Consider the following 23,144-nt stretch of genomic DNA (forward strand, 5'->3'; position numbering starts at 1 on the left):
CTTAAAGTGTATGGAAGCTAATAATTATATTTCTAAGTAAGTGGTGGGTCAGACAAACAATTATGAGAAATTAGAAAATATTTTTATAGTGATGAAATTTAAATACAACATAATAAAATCAAAATAGTGCTTGTTCAAGGGGAACGTTCATAGAAGTGTATGCAAACTTTATTAAACAAGGAAGTTCAGGTCACCAACAGCATTTCACCACTAAATCCAGAGCAAACAGAAAGACAAAAAGGTGTATAAATTAAAGTGGAAGTAGGTGAGTGAGACTAGAACAGCAGTGGAAGATGAGTGAAGTTGAAGTGATTTGTCAGGATCAGTAAAGGGTCAAGGCTTTAGCTTGGTCTGCATGTGCTGTCTCCAGTTAGAAATGGAATTGCTACTATTACTACTGACTGTATAGAGATGAAAGGATTCTCTCCAGACACTTGATAAACAGAAAAAACTGCATATAAAGACTACCACACTTCCTGCAGTGACTGAAGACAAGTTGGAAAGTCTGAACAGAGCAAACACAGTCTTGCTTAGTGATGTCATCAGGAGCCCGGGCCTGGATGGCTCTACTTTTTAAAATGTACAGAGAATCAACACCAGTATTGTCCAAAGCATTGTGAAAAGTGCAAGAGGAAATGACACTTTCAGTTGATTCTGAAGCCAGTTATCTTGGTCACAAAACCAAGCAGACAGAGAAGAGCTGAAAGCTATAGATCAGTGTCTTTTTAGAACCCCAGCACAAAAATCTTCAGCAATACACTAGCAGACTTAATGAAGGGATTATATAGGCAGGCTAACTGTTAACACTAACACTTAAGGCCTTAAGCAGTGATGTTTTGCTATGATGTGCACATGGTAGATGGATACATTGTGACATATAGATCACAGATGTGAAGAAATTTTAGTATCTGTAATGCTCAGGTTTTATTCTAGATTGTTTGATACTGTTTTAGCTTTTCTGTGTTTGTTTTTGGCCTGTGCTGGATTTGAACCCTGGGCCTCGTGATCTACTTGGCAAATGTTTGATCTATAACGTGGTGTTCTGTGCTTTTCGGGAATGTATATAAATCATTAGAGAATATTTTTTAAAGTTCAGTTTAGGGCTTGAGACTGTAGGTCCCAGATGACAGAAACCTGTTGTTCATGAAATAAACTTGAATCACAAGGCTTTATTCTCAAACAAAGGACTAAATGCACCTTAGTTCTCACTGTTGACTGTTAAGACAGAAAACACAAATTTTCCTTCTGATTAGAGGAATATGACCCCTGGTGCTTGGAATTGTACTGCACATTGCATTGTCTGTGCTCTTGTACTTTTGGGCATATTTCTGGTATTATTTTTGAGGGACTTTGCTAATATGAGCTAATAACCCTTTAAGCAGTTATTTCTAGTTCACCATGTTTATTAATCCTCATGGCTGCTGAATGATACTCAGCTGTCCTATAATGCAACATAATAACACGGTGGGGTGCCCCACCGGACAGTAAAACAATGTATTTATTAACATGTTTCTCCCTTCCCAGTCAGTTACATCGCTGTTAGTTTCATGGCTAAGATTCTAGCACTGCTTTAGTAACAGCTCTGGGTGGATATTCCTTAGAAGGACTGCACCTGTTCTCTGCTATGGAGGCTCTTAGCTGGATGCTTTTGTGAATAGTCTGCCCCCCCAAACAGGACATGCTCTCTATTCTTAATTCTTACCCTTTTTTTTTTCTATTTTTTATTAACTGTTGAATTTCAGCAAAAGCTTTATATCAGTTGATACATTTACAGTTATGATGTTTTTTCTTGTTTGTTAATACCATGGGTTACATTGCTAGTTCTCCACTTACTAGCTTGTCTTGTATTTCTGGACTAAGCCTAGTCTTACATGAGTTTTGTCAGTGTTACTGTTTTAAAGAACAACTAGCTTTTTATTTTATTGATCCCCTTTTTATTGATCCTCGATTTTATTGGTAACTACATTTAAATTATTTCTGTTTACTTTGGATATAATTTATTGTTGCATTGTAAGATTAAGCCAGGCATGGTGGGTTATAGGCTTGAAATCTCAGAAATCAGGAGCAAGTAGCTGGAGAGTTAGGAGTTGAGGACAGCCTGGGCTATTGATCCTCAAAAAATGAATACTGCAGAAGGGAATGAAACAAATCAAAAACATAAGTTTAGGTTTCTCATTCAGAACTTCCTTGTTTTTCTACATTAAAGCTTGAGAGCTTTGCCCATGATTTTTTTTTTTTTTTTGTTTTTGTTTTTGTTTTTGTTTTTGAGACAGGGTTTCTCTGTGTAGTCCTGGCTGTCCTGGAACTCACTCTGTAGACCAGGCTGGCCTCGAACTCAGAAATCCGCCTGCCTCTCCCCCCCCCCCCCCCCCCCCCCCCCCCCCCCCGAGTGCTGGGATTAAAGGCGTGCGCCACCACCGCCCGGCCTTGCCCATGAATTAAATGCTAAATTTTATCTACATTAGTTTCTTTTTTTTTTTTTTTTTTTGGTTTGTTTCAGCTTCTCTTATGACTTTCTGTTTGACTAGTGGGTTATTTGAGGTGTCTTGTAGGTTTTAAAAGTTTGTAGATGTTCCTGTTGGCTTTCTGTTACTGATTTCTAGTTTAATTCTCTTGTATCCAGAAAATATGCACAAATAGTTTAGTACTTAAAGTGTATGTCGTACAGAAGATCGCTGTACTAGATGAAGGAGATTGCTGTACTAGATGAATGTCCACTTCTACCTTAGTGACGACTCTCCTTAACGGTATGAGAGGTTTTTGTGTTCTCTATCCCATATGCAAGAACCTTGGTAGATGTGGTTGCTGCTGGCAGTAATGCTGGAGGAATGATGAGATTATAAGTGACCACAGTGATGTAATGATGACAGTAGATGCCATTTTATTGAGCTCTCATATATGCACTACTTACTGTTTAGATAGATAGGTTAGCATTTTATGTGAATTACTTTGATGCAACAACTGACTGAGGGAGCTACACCACTGTTGTCATGACTTATCCAAATGCTTGAAGTTAAGGTTGGGTAGCTGATTCTTAGAGCCCATATTCTTTGAGTTCAACATCATCTAGTCTTAATGGTTATGATGCAAAGAAATATAAACATTACAGTTTCTACCTGCCTTCTATTGAGCTATTGTTTGAAAGAAGAAAACAGCTAGTTGTGAGTATGGTGAAAACGTAAGCTCTTTGGAGAGACCAGTTTTCCATAGCCCTTAGATTATTTGGAAGTATTTCCACTAAGGATGGGGCTATAAATCTGTGAATGCCAGGAAACTTTGAACACTGGGAGTGTATAATCCAGAAGGACCCAGAGAACTTTGCTGCTGCGTGGGAACTCCTTGGCTGACTTGATGAAGCTTGGTAGAAAAGCAGGAATTGTTTAGGAAGACCAAGATGACATCAGCAAGCATCAGCAGAAGGACAGCATCTCCTTTTAACCCTGAGCTCTCAGCTTACTGGTCTGTGGCTGCAGTCAATCTAGCCTCCTGTGTCTTGCTTTACGTTTTCCTGCAGTGGGGGGTGTCATTCCCAAGAAGTCAGTTGAGTTAATATTTGACATTGTACTTGGTGTACAGGAAGCACTTCATAATTACAAACTGATTACTTTTATATCAGAGCTCACACGTTGGATTATCAGGTTCCTTTGCAAATAAATCAATACCCAGCACCAAGACAGTGCCTTACTGAATGAGTGAGACATGTAAAATTCTTGCCATTACACATTACACTTATCCATACAGTTATACTTAAACATTCTTAAGTACAATATAGTGTACACTTAAAATGCAGGATGGTGGCTGCAGACAAACTGGGGTTAGGAGTAGCAGGCAGTATATTCCATTCCCAGTAAAAAGAAGTAGTCAGTATTGCACATTTGGACATGCTCTAGGCAAGACAGTTGTGAGAGCTCTGTGTGCACTGTCCATTCTCAAGATTACCCCCTTCCCGTCTGCATTTTCACACTCCTTTTATGTGATATGGTTGGGATTTTCACTTAGAGCAGCTGACTTCAGAGACTAGTTCTGTGTGTCAGGTACTGAGCTCTGCTCTCACGGTATTTATGTCTTAAATGAGATCGCCTAATGAGTGAAGGGAGAGACTTGTCTGAAAAGATAGGAGCTTACCTCAAGTTAGACGTGAGAGAAGGATTATCTAGAGAAGCACAAACTGAGGCCCAAAGCTACCCAGGCCAAGCATTCCGTTTGGAGGGAACCAAATTAGTGAAGGGCCTGAGATGGGTCTGGAAGCTTCAGAACACCAAAATACTGAAATGGGGGTTGAGGGGTAAGGGAGTTGCAGACAGACACATGTGGGGAGATGTCAGCCATGTCTTAAGGCTGCAGGCACTATAAGGCTTTCCAAACCCTGGTTTTCATACTATTTGCAATCTAGTAGGAGGTTTAATTGGGCCAAGGGCTATTTATGATCTTAGTTCTCATTCTCACTTCTGGAGGAGATTGGGGGGCAGGAAAAGAATGGGCCCAGGTCAGCACAGCCACTTTAGCGCAAAGACCAAGGACAGTAGTGAGGAAGATGAAAACCTACAGTCTTCTACAGCATATGCTGTGAGGCAGCCACTGTCCACATGTTTTATTCTCATGTTTTTGTATGAATACAGGCTAGGAAGTCACAGGCTGGGATTTGAACATGTCTGACATGGCTCCTGAGGCTTCATCTTAACCCTCAGTGCTCTGCTATTATAAGACACTTCAGTCTTTCCAGGTCTCATTGCCCATCTTGCATCTGCAGTAGCTGCATGAAAGGTGGAAAGAGCTGAGGCACTGTCTCTGGATCATTCATCTGCCTTAGTCTCCTGACCTCCTCACAGGTTTTTCTTATCCTCTTGCTGTCTTGCTCGGATTTCTACACTAGCAATTTGGTGACTACCTACCAGCTTCAGTTGGTACACACTCATGCTCAGGTTCCCCTCTCCAGACTGTGGCTTCCCTGCTGAAAGTCTCGGATTCTCTGAATTTTAGTGGAGTCACTGGCCCTTGCAACTGGAGCCTAGGCATGTCCTTCTTGGTGTCCCCTGGATGGCCTTCAGGGTGGTCAGGCATGAGAGCTATAGAACATTGTAGGGGTCAGCTCACATTGCAAAATAGCCATTGCTCTGTGGTGCATATCAGTGTCCCAAGAGAGCTGCGGCCCTTAGAACAGACATTTCTGCTGTGTGAGATTTCTGACGGTTTTCTAGCTTGGTACCCAGTGATCTCCACAGATTACTCTAATCTTCACAGTAATAGGAAACCAATATTCTTTGAAGTCCGTTTTATATATGAGGAAACTGAGGTTCATGGGTATTAACATAAAGCTGGATTTCTAAGATAGGGGTTCTCACTGAGTTGCTCAGGTTGATCTCAAACTTCTATTTTAGAGTAAATACAGGCAACATCAGAAGGAAACCCGGCCCAAAAAACCCGGCTCTCAAAACTGTCTGGGTATCCAGGTGTGGAGGCAACCAGACCCTGACTTTGTGCCCTGGCAGTGAGAATAGCTTGGTGGAGAGGGGGTTGATTGTGGAAGAGAACTGGAAGTGTGAGTGAGTGTAGCAGACCTAAGTTCAAATCTTGTTTGGTTCTGTTGTGTACTAGCTTGTCCACTACTTCCTGTCCACTACAGCAGTGGTATGTGACTTCTACGTCACACACTGGGAAAAAACCGAGTGAGCTCTTCCAAGGGCCGGGTTTCCTTCTGATGTTGCCTGTATTTACTCTATTTATGTATCCACCTTATGGATATTCACTGTGAGAGGCACAGTGGTCGTCAGTTTTTAACAAGTGAAGAACTCACAGAAATTGCTCACGGTCATATCTGTTTTGAGAAAACCAAGATTCAGAGTGATAGCAGCAGCCCGTTCACTTAGCCACCTTGCTGAAGATACCAGTGATGGAGTAGATAATTTCAAAGAGGTAGGAAGGGTCATTTGAAATGACGGTTAAGCTGATGCCTAGTGTGTGAGATTCTGCCAGGCATTTCATATATATAGCAAATGCAAGACTAGGATCTGATGATTTTTTGAATTTCCTCAGTTTCTGTTGTTATGTCTCTCTTTTCAGTTCTGATTTTATTACTTTGGATACTGTCTCTGTGCCCTTTGGTTAGTCTGGCTAAGGGTTTATCTATCTTGTTGATTTTCTCAAAGAAACAGCTCCTGATTTTGTTGATACTTTGTATAGTTCTTTTGGTTTCAACTTGGTTGATTTCAGCCCTGAGTTTGATTATTTCCTGCAGTCTATTCCTCTTGGGTGTATATGCTTCTTTTTGTTCTAATGCTTTCAGGTGTGCTGTCAAGTTGTTAGTGTATGCTCTCTCCAGTTTCTTTTTGTAGGCACTTACAGCTTTGAATTTTCCTCTTAGCACTGCTTTCATGGAGTCCCACAAGTTTTGGTATGATGTATCCTCATTTTCATTATATTCTAAAAAGTCTTTAATTTCTTTCTTTATTTCTTCCTTGACTAAGTCATCATTGAGTAGATAGAGCATTGTTCAGTTTCCACGTGTATGTGGGCTTTCCATTGTTTTTGTCAGTATTAAAAACCAGCCTTAGTCCATAGTGATCTGATAGAATGCAAGGAATTATTTCAATCTTCTTGTTATCTGTTGAGGCCTGCTTTGTGACCAGTTAGTTATATGGTCTATTTTGGAGACGGTACCATAAGGTGCTGAGAAAAAGGTTTATTCTTTTGTTTTCGGATGCAGTGTTCCATAGACATCAGTTAAATCCATTTGGCTCATAACTTCTTTTTCATTGTGTCTTTGTTTAGTTTCTGTTTCCATGATCTGTCCATTGCTGAGAGTGGGGTGTTGAAATCCCCCACTATTATTGTGTGAGGTGCAATGTGTGCTTTGTAAAGTTTCTTTTATGTATGTGGTTGCCCTTGCATTTGGAGCATAGATGTTCAGAATTGAGAGTTCATCTTGGTAGATTTTTCCTTTAATGAGTATGAAGTGTCCTTCCTTATCTTTTTTGATTACTTTTGGTTGAAAGTCAATTTTATTTGATATTAGAATCGCTACTCCAGCTTGTTTCTTGGGACCATTTGCTTGGAAGATTGTTTTTCGTCCTTTTACTCTAATGTAGTGTCTGTCTTTTTCACCGAGGTTCATTTCCTGTATGCAGCAAAATTCTGGGTCCTGTTTATGTATCCAGTCTGATAATCTACATCTTTTTATTGGAGAATTGAGTCCACTGATATTAAGAGATATTAAGGAAAAATGATTGTTGCTTCCTGTTATTTTTCTTATTAGAGGTGGAATTATGTTTGTATAATTATCTTCCTTTGGGGTTGTTGGAAGATTACTTCCTTGCTTTTTCTAGGTTGTAGTTTCCCTCCTTGTGTTGGAGTTTTCCATCAATTATCCTTTGAAGTACTGGATTTTCGGGAAGATATTGTATAAATTTGGTTTTGTCATGGAATATCTTGATTTCTCCATCTATGGTAATTGAGAATTTTGCTGGGTATAGTAGTCTGGGTTGGCATTTGCGTTCTCTTAGGGTCTGTATGATATCAGTCCAGGATCTTCTGGCTTTTATAGTCTCTGGTGAAAAGTCTGGTGTAATTCTTATAGATCTGCCTTTATGTGTTACTTTACCTTTTTCCCTTACTGCTTTTAGTATTTTGTCTTTGTACATTTGATATTTTGATTATTATGTGACGGGAGGTATTTCTTTTCTGGCCTAGTCTATTTGAGGTTCTGTATGCTTCTTGTATATTCATGGACATCTCTTTCTTTAGGTTAGGAAAGTTTTCCTCACCAGGCAGTGGTGGCGCACACCTTTAATCCCAGCACTTGGGAGGCTGAGGCAGGCGGATTTCTGAGTTTGAGGCCAGCCTCGTCTACAGAGTGAGTTCCAGGACAGCCAGGGCTACACAGAGAAACCCTGTCTCAAAAAACCAAAAAAAAAAAAAAAAAAAAAAAAAAGAAACCATCATGTACCTTCAAGCTGGGTTGTATGAAGTCTGCTTGCATTTTTAAAGACAAAGATAAAAAAAAAAAAAAAAGAAAGAAAGAAAGAAAGAAAAAAAGAAAAGAAAAGAAAGTTTTCCTCTATAATTTCATCGAAGATATTTACTGGCCCTTCAAGTTGGGAATCTTCACCCTCATCTATACCTATTATCCTTAGGTTTGGCCTTCTCATTGTGTCCTCTATTTCCTGGATGTTTTTGGTCAGGAGTTTTTTGCATTTTGCATTTTCTTTGACAGTTGTGTCAATGTTTTCCATGGTATCTTCTACACATGAGATTCTCTCTTTTGTCTCTTGTATTCTGTTGGTGATGCTTGCGTCTATGACTCCTGATCTCTTTCCTAGGTTTTCTATATCCAGGGTAGTCTTCCTTTGAGATTTCTTTATTGTTTCTACTTCCATTTTTAAATTTTGGATGATTTTGTTTAATTCCTTCACTAATTTGGTTGTGTTTTTTTACAATTCTTTAAGGGATTTTTGTGTTTCCTCTTTAAGGGCTTCTACCTGTTTACCTGTGTTCACCTTTACTTCTTTAAGGGAGTTATTTATGTCGTTCTTAAAGTCCTCTGTTAACATCATGAGAAGTGATATTAATTCTGAATCCTGCTTTTCTGGTGTGATGGGGTGTCCAGGGCTTGCTATGGTGGGAGAACTGGGTTCTGATGATGCCAAGTAACTTTGGTTTCTGTTGCTTATGTTCTTGCGCTTGCCTTTCACCATCTGGTTAACTCTAGTGCTACCTGCACTCACTGTCTCTGACTGGAACCTGTCTTTCCAGTTATCTTACTTGTGTCAGGACTCCTCAGGGTCCAGATGTCTCTGTGATCTTGTGATCCTGAGCTCCAGCTGCTCTGATTGCAGTGGCTCTTCTAGGATGTCTCAGGATACGGTGTCTTCACCGGAGCAGACCAGCTAGGTGTCTTCCAATGGAACTTTTTAAAAGGGTATTCTTGTAACTACTTAGGAAAATTCGTCCACAGTCCACAGGAAGGATGGCAGTAGCCCTCCACCATTGGGTTTAGAAGGCCCTGCCAAAAGGTCTTAGAATGGACTAGGGATCCTCAGGTATCTTAGATGGCAGAATCTGGAGATAGTACCTGTTGATTTTGTTGCCATTGTTTTTGTCAAACTGACTGTGGAACCTAGGTCTTCATAGTGCTTGGACTACAAACCTAAGCTTTAAAATTTCAGCCACTGAAGGATAAAAAGCATCATTTAACCAGTGTGGGGAAGATTGCTGGAAGCAAAATATAGATAGATAGGGCTTGGTCAGCAGTATGTTTCTCTTGAGCCTGAATGTTCTGTGAAAGATATATGTTGCTAGAGAGTAGTGTCTAGTAGGGATGGTAGATAGAGACTCTAGACCAGTGGTTCTCAAGCTGTGGGACATGACCCTGTCGGGGGTGGGGAGTCACATATCAGATACTTCATATTTACATTAAGATTTGTAGCGGTATCAAAATTAGTTATGAAGTAGCAACAAAAATTAAATTTTGTGTTTAGAGGTCACCACAACGTCAGGAACTGTATTAAAGGGTCACATGGGAACAGTGAAATTTTAACAAAAATATAGATTTCTTACAGAATAGCCTCCCTCTTCATTTTGCTAGTTACAGAATGGTGAAGGAAACCAGGTTAAAAAGGAGGTATTATATTCTCCGAAAAGGTCGTGTGTGCATCAGTCACTGTCACTTGCAAGGATCTACACATTTTCTCTCTTTTCTTTGTTGTTATTGTCATTGTTGACATCATTATCATTACTGGGTGTTGTTCTCAGAGCATCATGCAGTTTGGACAAGCTGCTCTGTGTATTCATTTTGCCTTGGGTTTAAATGGGTAAGGGAATTAGCCTGTAGAAGGATCTGAATGTATGTTTAGCTGTGTTTGATGTTGGTTATTGAGACATCTTGCCATAAACTCATCCTCCTGCTTCAGCCTTTCAAGTGCTGGGATTGCAACATGTGCTGTTGTGCCTACCTAAAGCATATATATTATATAATGCTGCCTACTATTGAGTACAGTAAGACACAACAGACACAGCTCAGCACAGGTTAAAGGAAGTTACAGCTATTTTCAAATGGTATTTAACTTTATTAAATAAAGTTAATTGCCTTGTTTTCATGAATAAAATCATTAATTTGGTATTTAAAGACATACTTTGCAGCTTTAAACAGTCAAATTTTTGCCACTCCAGTAATTTGAATTTTTCTTATTCATATTTATATTAGTATATTCAGCGCAGGGATGTAATGGAACTTCCGTGTCAAACAATAGCCTTAGAAAAGTAGCATGTTATATGTGCATCATTCCATGGAATATAACTTTACCCCTACACCAGTATGTACTATGTTTAACCAAAAGTGGGCATGCTTTTAAAGACAAAAGTGGGCATGCTTTTAAAGAGAAAAGTGGGCATGCTTTTAAAGAGAATAGTGCTTTGTTTAGTTCTTACCTTTCATTTAGTTAAGCATAGTCATGGAATTCACAGTGTGCTGCACTTTCTTACAATGCCTGTTCAGCCGGGCGGTAGTGGCGCACGCCTTCAATCCCAGTACTTGGGAGGCAGAGGCAGGTGGATTTCTGAGTTCGAGGCCAGCCTGGTCTACAGAGTGAGTTCCAGGACAGCCAGGGCTACACAGAGAAACCCTGTCTTGAAAAAACCAAAACAAAAAACAAAAAAAAAACCAATGTCTGTTCAGTTTGTGTAATCAAAAGGTATTTAGCCCTAGCAATACAAATGATTAACTTTAGAATCTAGATGGAATGCCTAGAAACTGTTCTCTGCTCTTAGGTTCAAGCCGTTGTATACATCAGTGTTGATCCCTGCTCCTTGGCTTTAGCTCACTTGTCTTTGGTGGAGTGGTGACATAATGGACCTATGTCAGCAGCTGTCAGAGTGCAGTGAGGAAACAGGACAGAGAGCTTGCTACTCAGTGATATGCCTGCGTCCCAGAGTCACTGTGTCCTTGGCCCATTTCAGATCTACAGCTCTTTATGTGCAATCTTACTGTGATAGACACTCTCAAGAAAATGCTTAAAGCCATTTGTAAATATTAGATTGCCAATTTGATAGTGTAGATATCATTTTCTGACATCTTTGGTATTTTCTTTTAAAACCAGTACCATTATGTGGGGAATGTGAAATTAAATTTATAGGAAAGAGAAGAGGCCCCCATTTGCTTTTTATTAATTACCTATTTTGTGGGGAGTGGAATTGAACTCAGGGCCTCACTCAGGCTAGGCAAGTGCTCCTCCACTGAGCTACATCCACGGACACCTTCCTTTTTCTACCTCCCCTTAGTTTGATCTGCTAAAATATTTGCTAACTTAAAATATGCCATCTACCTACTCATTGAAAATACTGTTTATGTGTAGCATACATGCTTGCTTAAAATTGTTAATTTTGAAATATTTTTATAAGTTTGGATTCTGGATCTAAACTCTGAGCTGATTCATAGGTCATTATTAACAATATGTAATGGTTGGATCCTTTTATATTTAACCATATTACAAGAAATTAAGTTACTTTGAATTTTTATGTATGTGCACATAGTTTGGTTTTAACTGTTCTATTTAAAAACAATAACAATTGTCTCCTCCCTGTAACTATAGTCAATGTGTGAACACCCATATTTGCACTCAAGTCTGGTGGCACCAGTACATAAAAGGTTATTGGGCCCTAAAAATGAGTAGAAAACAAATTTTTTGTATGGCATGGTGGTAGTTCCAATTTCACTCTTTGGTGATGTCTTTGCACCTTTCTTATCTGATCCATAGGACTTGGGATAAGCTGACTGGAATAGAATACATATTTAAGCAAATAAAAACATTGATTACTATAGCTTTGTGAATTATTAAACATTTCATATTCTTGCAGATTGCTCTCAGTCACAGCAGAGTTCACCTTTAATCATTTTACTGTGTCAATATGTTCATTGTTGACACCTTAATAGCTCTGTTATATCTCATTCTAACAATGTTTTGTATTTCAACCTCTTTAAAGACCATTAGTCTGGTTTGATTTCTCTTTCAGTTGTGCTAGGATTTAAGCTGTTCATGTGTTCTGTTCTATGATAAGACATAGATATGCTTCCTTTCGGTCCTGACAGATAACTGAGGGATGGTGTTTCTTTGTTGCAGATATGCCAATCTTTGGTCTCTGTCCGGCACATGATGATTTCTACTTGGTGGTGTGTAACGACTGCAACCAAGTTGTCAAACCGCAGGCATTTCAATCTCACTATGGTAAGTGCTGCACCAAAAGAATCAACAGGAGGGGAAGGTAAAGAAAGCCGCCTCACTGCAGGCTACTGATAGCACAGGGAGAGTCAACATCTTTCTCTACAGGACATAGTCTTTTTAATTTGCAGAAGGGACTAAGAACTATTATGTTGTGGGTTTTTTTTTTTTTTTTTTTTTTGAATTTTATGTTTGTGAGTTGCATTTTTAGTTTTCCCTGAAATCTGAGGAGAGAGTTATCTCTTGAAACTTTACATCAATATTGTTATAGATTTCCTGAGACAAGGATTCTCTACGTAGCTGTGTTTGTCCTGGAATTCATTATGTAGACCAGGCTCCCCTGGAACTCATAGTGATCAGCCTGCCTCTGCCTCCCAAGTGCTGGGACTAAAGGTGTAAGCCACCATACAGAGCCTGTCATTGGAAAAGACAGTCAGTCAGTTGCCCAGTATTTTGAACTCAGGCCTTTGAAGCTTAGACTGGATTGGACTTAAATTTAAAACCTGTAAGAAGCACTGGTTCTTCTTCTTTTTTTTTTTTTCCCCTTGAGCAGGTGACCTATCCTTAGTTTGCTCTTCACAATACAGGGAGCAGTGGCAACTTTAGTGCTTCTACTGAGAATTAGAAATCATGTGTAAAGCCACCAGTAGTGCTGCTAAGCACCTTAGATCTGAGGAGGTTAGTAGGATATACCTTGGTCCAGCTCCAGATACCAGGAAGTCATAAGGAGGAACCCTGATTGCTCAGCAGTGAGTAATTGAGAGCCTGCTTAAGAGAAAGTAGCCTTCACCTGAGGGTTTCATGAGTAAAATTGTTTGCTTTCTGTCTATAGGTTTAGTTTTTCTGTTGTTAAGCCCATTTTGGAATGTCTAGAAGGTAAATTTTAATAACCTTTCACTCCCTGAAATCGAAAGTGTTTTGATGAGAATATACATGCAACTGCACAACTTATGTACCAAACAACTGTGCTTGGTGGATCCAGGCTGGTTTCAGAGTGAAATTACTGAGCTCAGCCAAGAGCATTCAGGCTGTCTGGAATGTGCTAGACAGCTCTCATTGGCCAGAGCTGATGTACTCATTTGTAGATGAGCCCTGTACAAAAGCAGTCTGAGGGTAACTCACAGGCCTTTGCTTTGTGTTAATAGAGACTTGTTGCAGATACTCACAACCAGAATATGACATAGTGATGCTTCTGGGAACTGATGCATAGACTAGATTAGAGGGTCACATAAGAAACCATGAATGTGCTGCTTCTTGTAGGACCTCTTAGGCTCAAAAAGACCCTCTTGCTCTTCTTGAACTGTGTGACCTAGTGATGACAGCATATCACACAACCTTGATTTCCTCTTTCATAGTCTAGGGATGCAGGATCAGTGTGGAGAACCCTTAGCAAGAGCACCGAGGAAACATATACATATTTTTAAAACCACTATTTTAATACTAAAACAATCTGAATATTTGATCTTCCTGGGTCTTCATTGTAGACTGTCAGTAGAAATGGAGAAAGTGTCTTCAAATCTAATGTCTACTTTCTCTTTGTCAGTCCCCACCCAGTGCAGATAATCAAGACCTGAGCATGGGGCTGAGGTCCCTCTAGTGGCGAGGGAAATATTACAGATTACAGGAGGGGTCCTTGCAGAGAATGAGTGTCCTAGAGGCCTCTCGGATTCTGCAGCAGAAGAGAGTGTTGGTAGAATTAGGAAGGGGATTGGGGTTGGAGACAGATCACCCTGGGGCATGATGAAATGGAGGAGGCTTCCATCCTGTTTGCCTGCATGGGAGCTGCATCCAGGGCATTGGAGAGCCACCTCTGCTCCTGTCCTGTCACTTTTCTTTTGTGTACAGGAATTGTAAAAGGAAAACTGTTTTTGGAAACCAATATTTCTTTTTCCCTTCTCCTTCTGCTTTTTGATGAAATCCCAGGAGGACAGTTTCAGCATTCCCTTTCCAAAGTAATGATAAAAAATGATTTTCAAAATCAGAATGTTGTCAAGCAGCCATTGTCTTGTGTTCATTGCAGTACCGATGCTCCTAACTGATGGTGGGATTACATACTGATAAACTATTGTAATAGAAAATGCATTTAAATACTTCTAATTTAGCAATCCTAGTTTAGCAACACTCTTTGAGAATAGCTTTTCCTATGAGGCTTGCTGGGCTCCTGGGCTGATGCTGCACTGTCACTCAGCCTCAGAATCTAGCCTGGAGAATGGGCACAATTCAAAAATCAGACTAGTTTCTGCTGAGTGTGTATTGCTCTGACAGCAATGTGGGGTCAAGGAAGTCATTAACATAATCTGGTTTTATCCTGGAATAGGAAAACAGCTTTAGCATGAGCGTTGTGGGATCTTCAGCCTCTTCTTACAGTTATGGAATCTTGGACTTAGGCTCCTTGACTATGTTGATTGGTTTGGGTTCCTATAGATTTCAGCATTGGGAGTCAGGCTTGGCTTAATAAAAGTCATACCTGCCAATGGAGTGAGTGTGTCTTTAATAAAAATGTGTAATTTTCTGTGAATTCATGTGTTGCTGATGATACTAACCCATGACTTTTAGGAACAAACGGGCAGTTGCTGTAAAATCCTACTGGTTCATTTAACACTACCAAAGTTAGGACAAGAAAGGACACTACAGTGGCTGCTTACAACTTACTTACAATTGGTGATATAGATTTTGAGGAAATTGGTGAACAGGTAACAACATTGTTGCCCAGAGAAGTGGCTGTGTAATTTTTCCCAGCCTTTGGAGGAAATAGCCACTAGCAAGGGTTTCCACATAGCTAGTGGTGATGGTGGCTGAAGTGTCCCTGTGATGTTCCCAGGCGTCATATCTGACTGCATTCTTATAACTTATTTTCTTTCTTGTAACTGCATAACAAGGTATCTTTTCTTGAAATAATATTTTGAAATACTCCAGCATTCCTCATGTGTATTTTATAACTAAGTGTTTTTAAGCACAGGATATAATTTGTGACAGTGGATTAATAAAACCTGTCCTGGAGGGAGGTCCCTGATAGACTATATAGTGTGAGGGTCCCTAGTACCCTCACACTCACCACCTTAGAATGTCCTGTCAACCCAGGCACTGGCAGTGTAAAGCTCCCTTGGCTGGTTATGACTGGCAAGTTGGCCAGTGCTCTGTGCTTGCACACAAACACTGTCCCCTCTGGGGCTATTACAGGTATTCACAATTGCTGGTGCACACCTACTCAGATTTGTTAACTCTAGCAATGATGAGGGAAAAGGGACTCTGTTTTCAAAAATTTATTTTAATGTCTTTGTATCATGTGCTCGTAATGTTACATTGATTGCTGCTGGAAATGTAAATCTGAAAGAGGACTGAGGGTAACTTTTTCTAGGGCCCAAAGTGTTACTCTTTTGAAGGGGAAATCTTTTAGTGGGTTGGTGATGGATCTGTTGGCTACTTATACTACTGAATAAAGTATACGTGTTACTACATATCTTTTCTCTGGATCTGCACAGGCAGAAATAAGAGTACGATTAAGGAGGACTTGTAGCCTGCTTGTGGGGTTGGATGCCTCCCTCCTAGTGACTGACTGCCACAGAGCCTTTAGATAGGTCCCTATACTTTGTGTCCTGCTGATTGACCTTTTTGTTTAGGAAGAGGGCTTTGAAACACCACTACCACCTTTCTACACAGACAAAGGAGTGATCTTATGTAACAGAAATAGATGAGAGAGATTAATTCAGCCTGGACAGGTACCGTATTTAGAATCTCTATAATTAATTGAAACCCTGATCCAATGTCAGCCCTTGAAGCATTTTTCTTTAGATTGGTTAGGCTGATCTACTCATTAACCTTTTGGGTCAGCTTGACTCTCTGAGGTAGGGTATGGTAATGACTTGTGACTAAGGCATTCATTCCCAATATTTAATCAGGCTCTATCCGACTAAATTTGACTTACTTACTGACTTGATTTCACTCACTACTTTTCCTTAAACCATTTTTTTTTTTTTTTTTTTTATGAGAAATTGCATCACGTTAGTGATTATTACCTGCTGAACTTGAAGTACATGAAATAAAACAAACATGAAGGATCTAAAACAGCATCTTTACACTAAAGTAAATTATCAACAGCATCCTGTCTTTTATTTTCATCAGACAGTAGTTTTTTTTAAATCTGTGCTTAGCATATTTTAAGTAGCATAATTAAACCAGTTTTTATTGGTATAAAACATTCACAAAGATAAACTCTAAAGGAAACAGTGCAGGTTAATGTTTACCATATTCAAGTTTTGAGAAATGCCAACTTATGCTATTGGATTTTATTTCCTTTGATGATTTAGGAGTTTACCCCTTGGAAATAACAGACTTTGGAAGCAGAATTCTAGACTCTTCTGTTGCTCTGCGGATGGATTACATGCCAGTATCTTTGTTGTCTACCAGTTGCTCATACTTGTCATTGTGAGTGGATATGAGTCCATTGGTCAGGCCTCTGTCAGACCTCTATTTACAAATGTCAGTCATAAACTAGCTGTCTCCTGGCTGCATTCCAGCAGTGTTGGTCTGATCATTGCTGTGATCTTACAGCTCTTTCCGTTTTGAGTCTTCTGCTTAATAAATTGGGTGCTTTATATTTTGTGGTGCCAGCATAAATTACATTCAATAAAATGTCATTTTTCATCAGATGGTGGGTAATTACTCAGGAGAAATCACTCCTGGCTTCCTTGTGCTAGGTACTCGACTTCACAGAATTTTAATCCAACAGTAAAATGATGTTTACTCTGAGAACAGCCACCTCCTTTACTCTGATGGACTTAGGCTTAGGAAGCACTGACTTAGGGGTGATCTAATGTGTTATTTTATTGGAATATTTTGGTAACTTTTTGAATAAAGGAAAAAATGTTTTTTAAGAAAAATTTTTGCCAATGAATAGTTATAATCTGAGTCTTTTTCTACTTTAAAATTTTGTTGATTAACTAATATTTTTAAGATTGACATTAATTGAAATATCTAATATTCACCGATTACTCATTATTTTTAATAGTAATTGGTAATTTCCAAAGCATTTTTATACAGATTGTTTCATTTTCTCTTTTATTCCTAGTTTACAGATGAAAGTCCAAAGTTAAATTTCATTGGCATAGATAACATGTACCAAGCCACCTACTTTTCTTGCATATACTGTAGATGGAGAGCTCTAAAAGGCAAGCCCAAGAAGACATAGTGAGCTCTACATGTCCCAGACTGTTAGGATTAGTAACAGGTCAATTTTTAAAAAAAATTTTTTTTAGAGTAGCTGGATCAGCACTGTAAACCGACTACATCAGAGAGACTTTTAGCAATTGAAAGATGCAGTTGATGGGAGGTAGATGCTGGATTCCGAAGTAGAGGCTGGAGTCAGCAAACCACTGATTTCTCTTTTGCCTTTGTACTTAAGTCAGAGTCAAAGCTAAGTTCCCTTTTTTGTAGAAGAGATAGTGCGGCTCTTCAGAGAATCTTTCTACTGTTGATAAAAAATCGGATAACAAGTGTAGAGCAGAGAAATCATGCGCCAGGCCTTTCCCCAGCCTTCAGGGGGACAAGAAGCTCACTAGAACAGGCAACGTAGCAGGAATGATGGGTGTCAGGGTGAACCTTGTTCGATGCTCTACTTACTGTCTCTGGAAGTCAGTCTAGGAGGATGGTTTGACCTACACTCTTTGCAACTTAATAACATGTAAAACAAATTTTCATCATTCTTTTTTACAAGCCAAATAGTGCTGATTAAAACTTGCAGACAAGGTCAGTCGTGTCAAATCAGAGGGTATCCTCATTCTAGATAATGTCATCTTACCTGTCTTTCTTAGTCATGTGATAAGTAGAGAACTTTACACTGATGTTCTTTATGATATTTGAAAGGGACATTTTAATTTCTAGTTATACAATGTATTGATTTTTTTTCTCTTATTGATATCTGCTTTTATTAATGTCTGTATCATTGGGATTTACTTTAGAAGACATTAAATCATCAGTGACATCATTCATGTTTTAACAAATATCTTGTGCCCATTAAATGCCAGGGGTTTCTGTGTACTGTTAGCAGAATGGTCACTCTGATATCAAGCAGTATGTATTCTGTTGAGGTAGAATGGAGAGACAAAAATGACAACAGCAAAATGAGTGTTTGAAGACAGCTTCTGTAAGGAGTTGATATTTCAGCTCTGCAGTGAAAAAGATTCAGTCATTTGATATCTGGAGGAAAGATGTTTCATGCAGCAGAAACAGCAAGTACATAAGTTCAGGATGGGAGTGGACTGGCAGAAAGTCTCGGAGGCTTTCTTGGAACAGTGTACCAAGAAGAAAAGGAGTCTGAATTGACATTGGAAAAGGCAGACCAGGTCAGGTGATGCCTTGGATTCTGCAAGATGTGGGAGCAGTCAGATTGAACAGTGCACAAACATTGTCACTGGAGGACTGTTGAAAAGTGTCAAGCTCTAGTTTTGGTTGCTTGGTGAGACTTGAGTGATACAGGGAGCTAGAGGAATCAGTATGTTGTTTTTCACTGGCTAAGTTTAAGAGGTCGGTGAGATGAGGATTGTGGTAGTGGGGGCACAGTATTTGGAATTGAAATCTGCTTTGGAAGTAGAAGCCAGCAAGGACTGCTGATGGACAAGGTAGGGGCCCGTGGGGAAGAAAGCATGGGGAATGACTCATGGCACCTTGGTTTAAGGAGCTGGATGATTGACTTGAGCTTATGGTCATGCTTTCAGTTTGTGTATGGGCATTCACATTTTAGCCAAGTGTGCTGACTTGAATGAAAAGCCTTTGATGTGTTTTATTCAGCCGACAGGGAGTTTTTAAAGATTGTAGAGGTAGGGAAAACATGATGATAAATTTGGGAAGATGATTTATTCTTTTCAGCTCTTTTGTGTTTATTTTCTTGTTGTTACTGTTTTTTGTTGTTGTTTTATTCATAAGCCTAGTAAGTAATCTAATTATAAAAGTCAGAAAACAAAGAAACATGTATATATTTTCCTAGAGCTTCTCATACTCTCATCAGTAGCAAGATTTTATCTAAAGGGTATCCAGCCTTCCTAAGACTTGGATTCAGCTGGATGTGGTAGTTGACATTGTTGATCTCAGCACTCTGGATGCAGAGGCCGTTCAATCTCCTGAGTTTGAGGTCAACCTGGTCTTCATAGAGGGTCCCAGGCTGGCCAGGGATACATAGTGAGACCCTGTCTTTAAGAAAAAGAAATACTTGGATTCAATTCCTAGATCCACTAAAGGGGAGAGAAAAGAATATGATTGAATTTATTGTTATTGTTGTTATTATTATTATTGTTATTATTAATATTTTATTATTATGCTAGAAAAAAAATTAATCAGTAACATAACTGCAATCTTAATGAATCAAGTTCCTCCATCTTTTCAGAGGTCCAGTTGATGAATAAGCTCTTAAGTTCTTATTAGACTCCAATCAAAAGAATATTTGCCTGCATATCCACCCATGAACATTTAGATTTCTTATAAATTTACCTCTTTAAAAACCTGTTTATTTATTACTGACATTGCTCTGCTGTATTTTTTTTAAAAAGCTGTCTATTTTATCTTATTAGTACATTGTAATTAACCAGTTCTCTGTCAGTGAGCATTGGGCTTTTCAGTGCTTGGTTTCCATATGCAGTATTTTCAAAGAACCATCATTCTGTGAAACTGTCAGTATTTCAACACATTGTTTCTCTACATGGTGGCTAAACTAGGCTACTCAGTAGGACTTGGCTCTAGTGATTTAATGAGTTACTTTGACAGTTCTGATTTGGGTCACTAAAATAACACAAATGTAAATTTTTGACAATATTTGTGCATGCACATGACATTGTTCACAATGCATTTGTATCAAAATACATGCACTTAGGTATTTGTAATTCTTGTTTATTAGTTACAATATAATGAAGTCAAAATGGTTACAAACCTGTTTGTAAAAACCTGTGTTGCTAGGACAGGAAAGTATGCTCTTATATTTTGATCATCCTGATAAGCCCTTAGAAATAGTGATCACAGGACTCTGTTTATTGTTGTACATGTTCTTTGATTATTTGGGTTTATTGTCTTCCTTGTTCCTGGACTATTTGCATCTATTGTGTTGCTAGTTCCTCAACCTAGAACTGACCTTAATACTTGCATGTCATTTAAACAGTATAAAAGGCAAAAAAGGAGGAGGAGGGATGGGGGGTGGGGCGTGTGGAAGGGGGATGTCATCTGAAATGTAAATAAATAAAATATCGAATAAAAAAAACCCTGTGTTATAAAGATAACATGTTAAACTAATAATTTTAAAAAGTATGCATGTGTGTATGTGTAGTCAAAACTCAGTGGCAATTTTGACTTGCCTACTACATATAGAAATCACTAGCTATTACAAGATGGGCTGTTTTTAAGATTTTACAGGGCACATTATGGAGAAAAGTCTGTGGTGGGATGTTTTCTATGTAGTGCCCCCTCCCCCCACCCCAGTCATTTCACATGGCTAGTTGACTGTTTAAAATATCCATGGTCTCTTTCTAGAACCCTGCTAAGCTATGGGCTGATTGTGTGACCAGGAGATAGGGTGCTCATTGCTTCTATACTGTGCAACCCCATGCCTTCCAGGGCATATGCTGACTCTAGCCTCTGAGGTAAACTGCTTGGGAGGAAGGGAACACTGGCTCCTTAAGCTGCACCTTTTTACTCTGCACGGTGTTAAGATGTGTTACTGCATCTAAAAAGAGCACTTTTTCAAAAGAACCTCAATATTTTTACATATTTTTCTCCTTGTATATTTGAAAGCTGGGTGGTGGTGGTAATTATTATATCAACTTAAAGGGTAAAATAAGTTAAAGGCCCTTGAAGATAGCACATATCCGTAAGTCTTATCACATGATTTTGAACTCTGGAACCCATGGTTGAAGAAGAGATCTGATTTGACAGAAGTTGTCCTCTGCCCTCCACACATGTGCCCACAAAGAATAAATACAACTGTTTAGTTAAAATACAAACAATGAGTTCCTAGTCATACAATATGTAAGGCCTGACATGTACTGTCTTTGGAGTTAAAAATAAAATGGTAGGTGTGCTGACGAAGACTACTGACCTGGTGGATTGGCTGTGTAAGGCACTCCACACGAGAGGCTAACAATATTGTATACAAACATTCTTGTTCTTCTGAAGCACTTCCCTAAACATGCAGCCTATAGAAAACAACACAGATGACCAATGAGAAACTGGATATGCTCAAAGCACAACCAGATGTTAAGGAATGAGAAGACTTGCTTCAGGTGGTCAAGTAGAAGAGGTGATTCTTCAGGCTGGAGATGAACTTAATCTGGAAGAAAACTGTTGCAGTGGAAGCCATGGGAGCCGTTGGTGGAAGAGCCTCCTGCCGGCTAGTGGAAGAGGCCAGTATGGCCAGGGTCTGGTCGTTGATGTGAACTAAATGTGCAATTCAGTGTTCTGTGATGCTAAAAAAATACTAGAGTAAAATTAGTTTTCATTGCTTTTTGTAACTGCTATTTTAACTGCTAAATTATGTAATTGTCAGAATTCCAAATATTAAAGATTTATAGTGAGCTTTAGAAAGTTAACCTGTCGGTTTGCCAGAGTTGCAAATGGACCTCTTTGTTTTGTGGTTCTGATGTGTTCCTTTGTGTTCCTTTGTGTGTACTTCCAGCAGAAGGACTGAGTAGCTCAGTGACGTAGCTGTTTAATGCAGCAGCAGACTCCACTCAGCTCAGGCTTTTTAAGTTCCCTTTAGAAAGAATTTTTTAAATCACCACATTTTAATCTATTTACTTTGTATATGTTTGTGTTGGATGTGTATGTGCCACAGCCACAGTATGTGTGGAAGTCTAGGAGCAGCTTGCAGGGGTGGGTTTGCTGCTGCTATTGTGCAGGTCCCACAGATCCAACTTAGGCTGTCAACTTGTCAGGTACTGCTGAGTGAGATCTTGCCAGCCCATGAATTCTTTTATACTTGAAATTGTTAAACAACCTTTAAAAAAAGTTATTTTGTTGAGTGTATTAAATACGTAAACTCAGCCAGGAGGAGTGATACACACCTATAATCCCAACACTCAGGAAGCAGCAGCAGCAGCAACAGCAGCAGGAGGAGGATTATTCCAAATTGGAGGTTTGGGAAAGATACATAATGAGTAGAAGGGCTACCTGGGATATAGAGTGTAACCCTGTCTCATAAAAGAAGTGTATGTGTTACAGTTTTATGTAAATAAGCAAAATGAAATAATCCCAAACATGTTATTTATATTTCAATCTTTTTTTCTGCTTTTCTGACTTCTCTAACTATATAATAGTTCATCCTAACTTCTGAGCTAATAAAGAACTTAATATTCATGCATCTGTTTTCTCATAGAGAACTAGGAGTCTTAATAGGCACTTTAGTAGCAGGGTTACAAAGTGCTCATGTTATGCACATTCCTGCTGTCTAGTCAGCAGTATCTGGTGCTCGTCCTCTGGTTTTTAACAGTCCCCGCTACTCTTAAAGCATGGCCATGCTACACGTCCATGGCCTGTGATGGGCTTCCATATTATTTTTTTGCTTTTGGCCCTTTGAACAAAGCCACTCTTGGGCATATGTCTAAGTAGTGATGGTATGTTGCGTGAGGGTCTCAGGAAAGGTTTCTGATCAGAATTAGTAGTCATTGCATTGATGGCAGCTGCTACTAGATGGATGAACGTCCATTGTGTCTGTTGCTACTGGCCATACAGAATATTAACCCTATCAGAGGTGGAGGTGATGAATTTATTTTCTGAATTTCTATTTACTTTTCTAAAGCTTCTCACATTGTTTCTCTCTCTCTCTCTCTCTCTCTCTCTCACACACACACACACACAGAGTCACACATACAAGTGGAATTATATTTTGAGTTTGAAGACAATTTCTCAACTTGTATGCTTTCTTATTACGAGTACATCCAAATACATTCTAAGGCTAGG

General features: G+C 39.2%; 1 protein-coding gene and 1 pseudogene across 1 annotated transcript in view; both read left to right on the forward strand.

Moving 5' to 3' along the window:
• The window catches only part of Atxn7 (ataxin 7), a 154,530-nt gene that overhangs the window by 84,145 nt on the left and 47,241 nt on the right, over positions 1-23,144 (forward strand). Inside the window, 1 exon segment of the mRNA XM_076931572.1 lies at positions 12,111-12,215. Within this exon segment, the coding sequence (XP_076787687.1) occupies positions 12,111-12,215 (105 nt within the window).
• LOC117705914 (NADH dehydrogenase [ubiquinone] 1 alpha subcomplex subunit 5 pseudogene) lies at positions 19,629-21,688 on the forward strand (annotated as a pseudogene).

This window comes from Arvicanthis niloticus, chromosome 3 (genome assembly GCF_011762505.2).
Source record: "Arvicanthis niloticus isolate mArvNil1 chromosome 3, mArvNil1.pat.X, whole genome shotgun sequence".
Classification (NCBI taxonomy): domain Eukaryota; kingdom Metazoa; phylum Chordata; class Mammalia; order Rodentia; family Muridae; genus Arvicanthis; species Arvicanthis niloticus.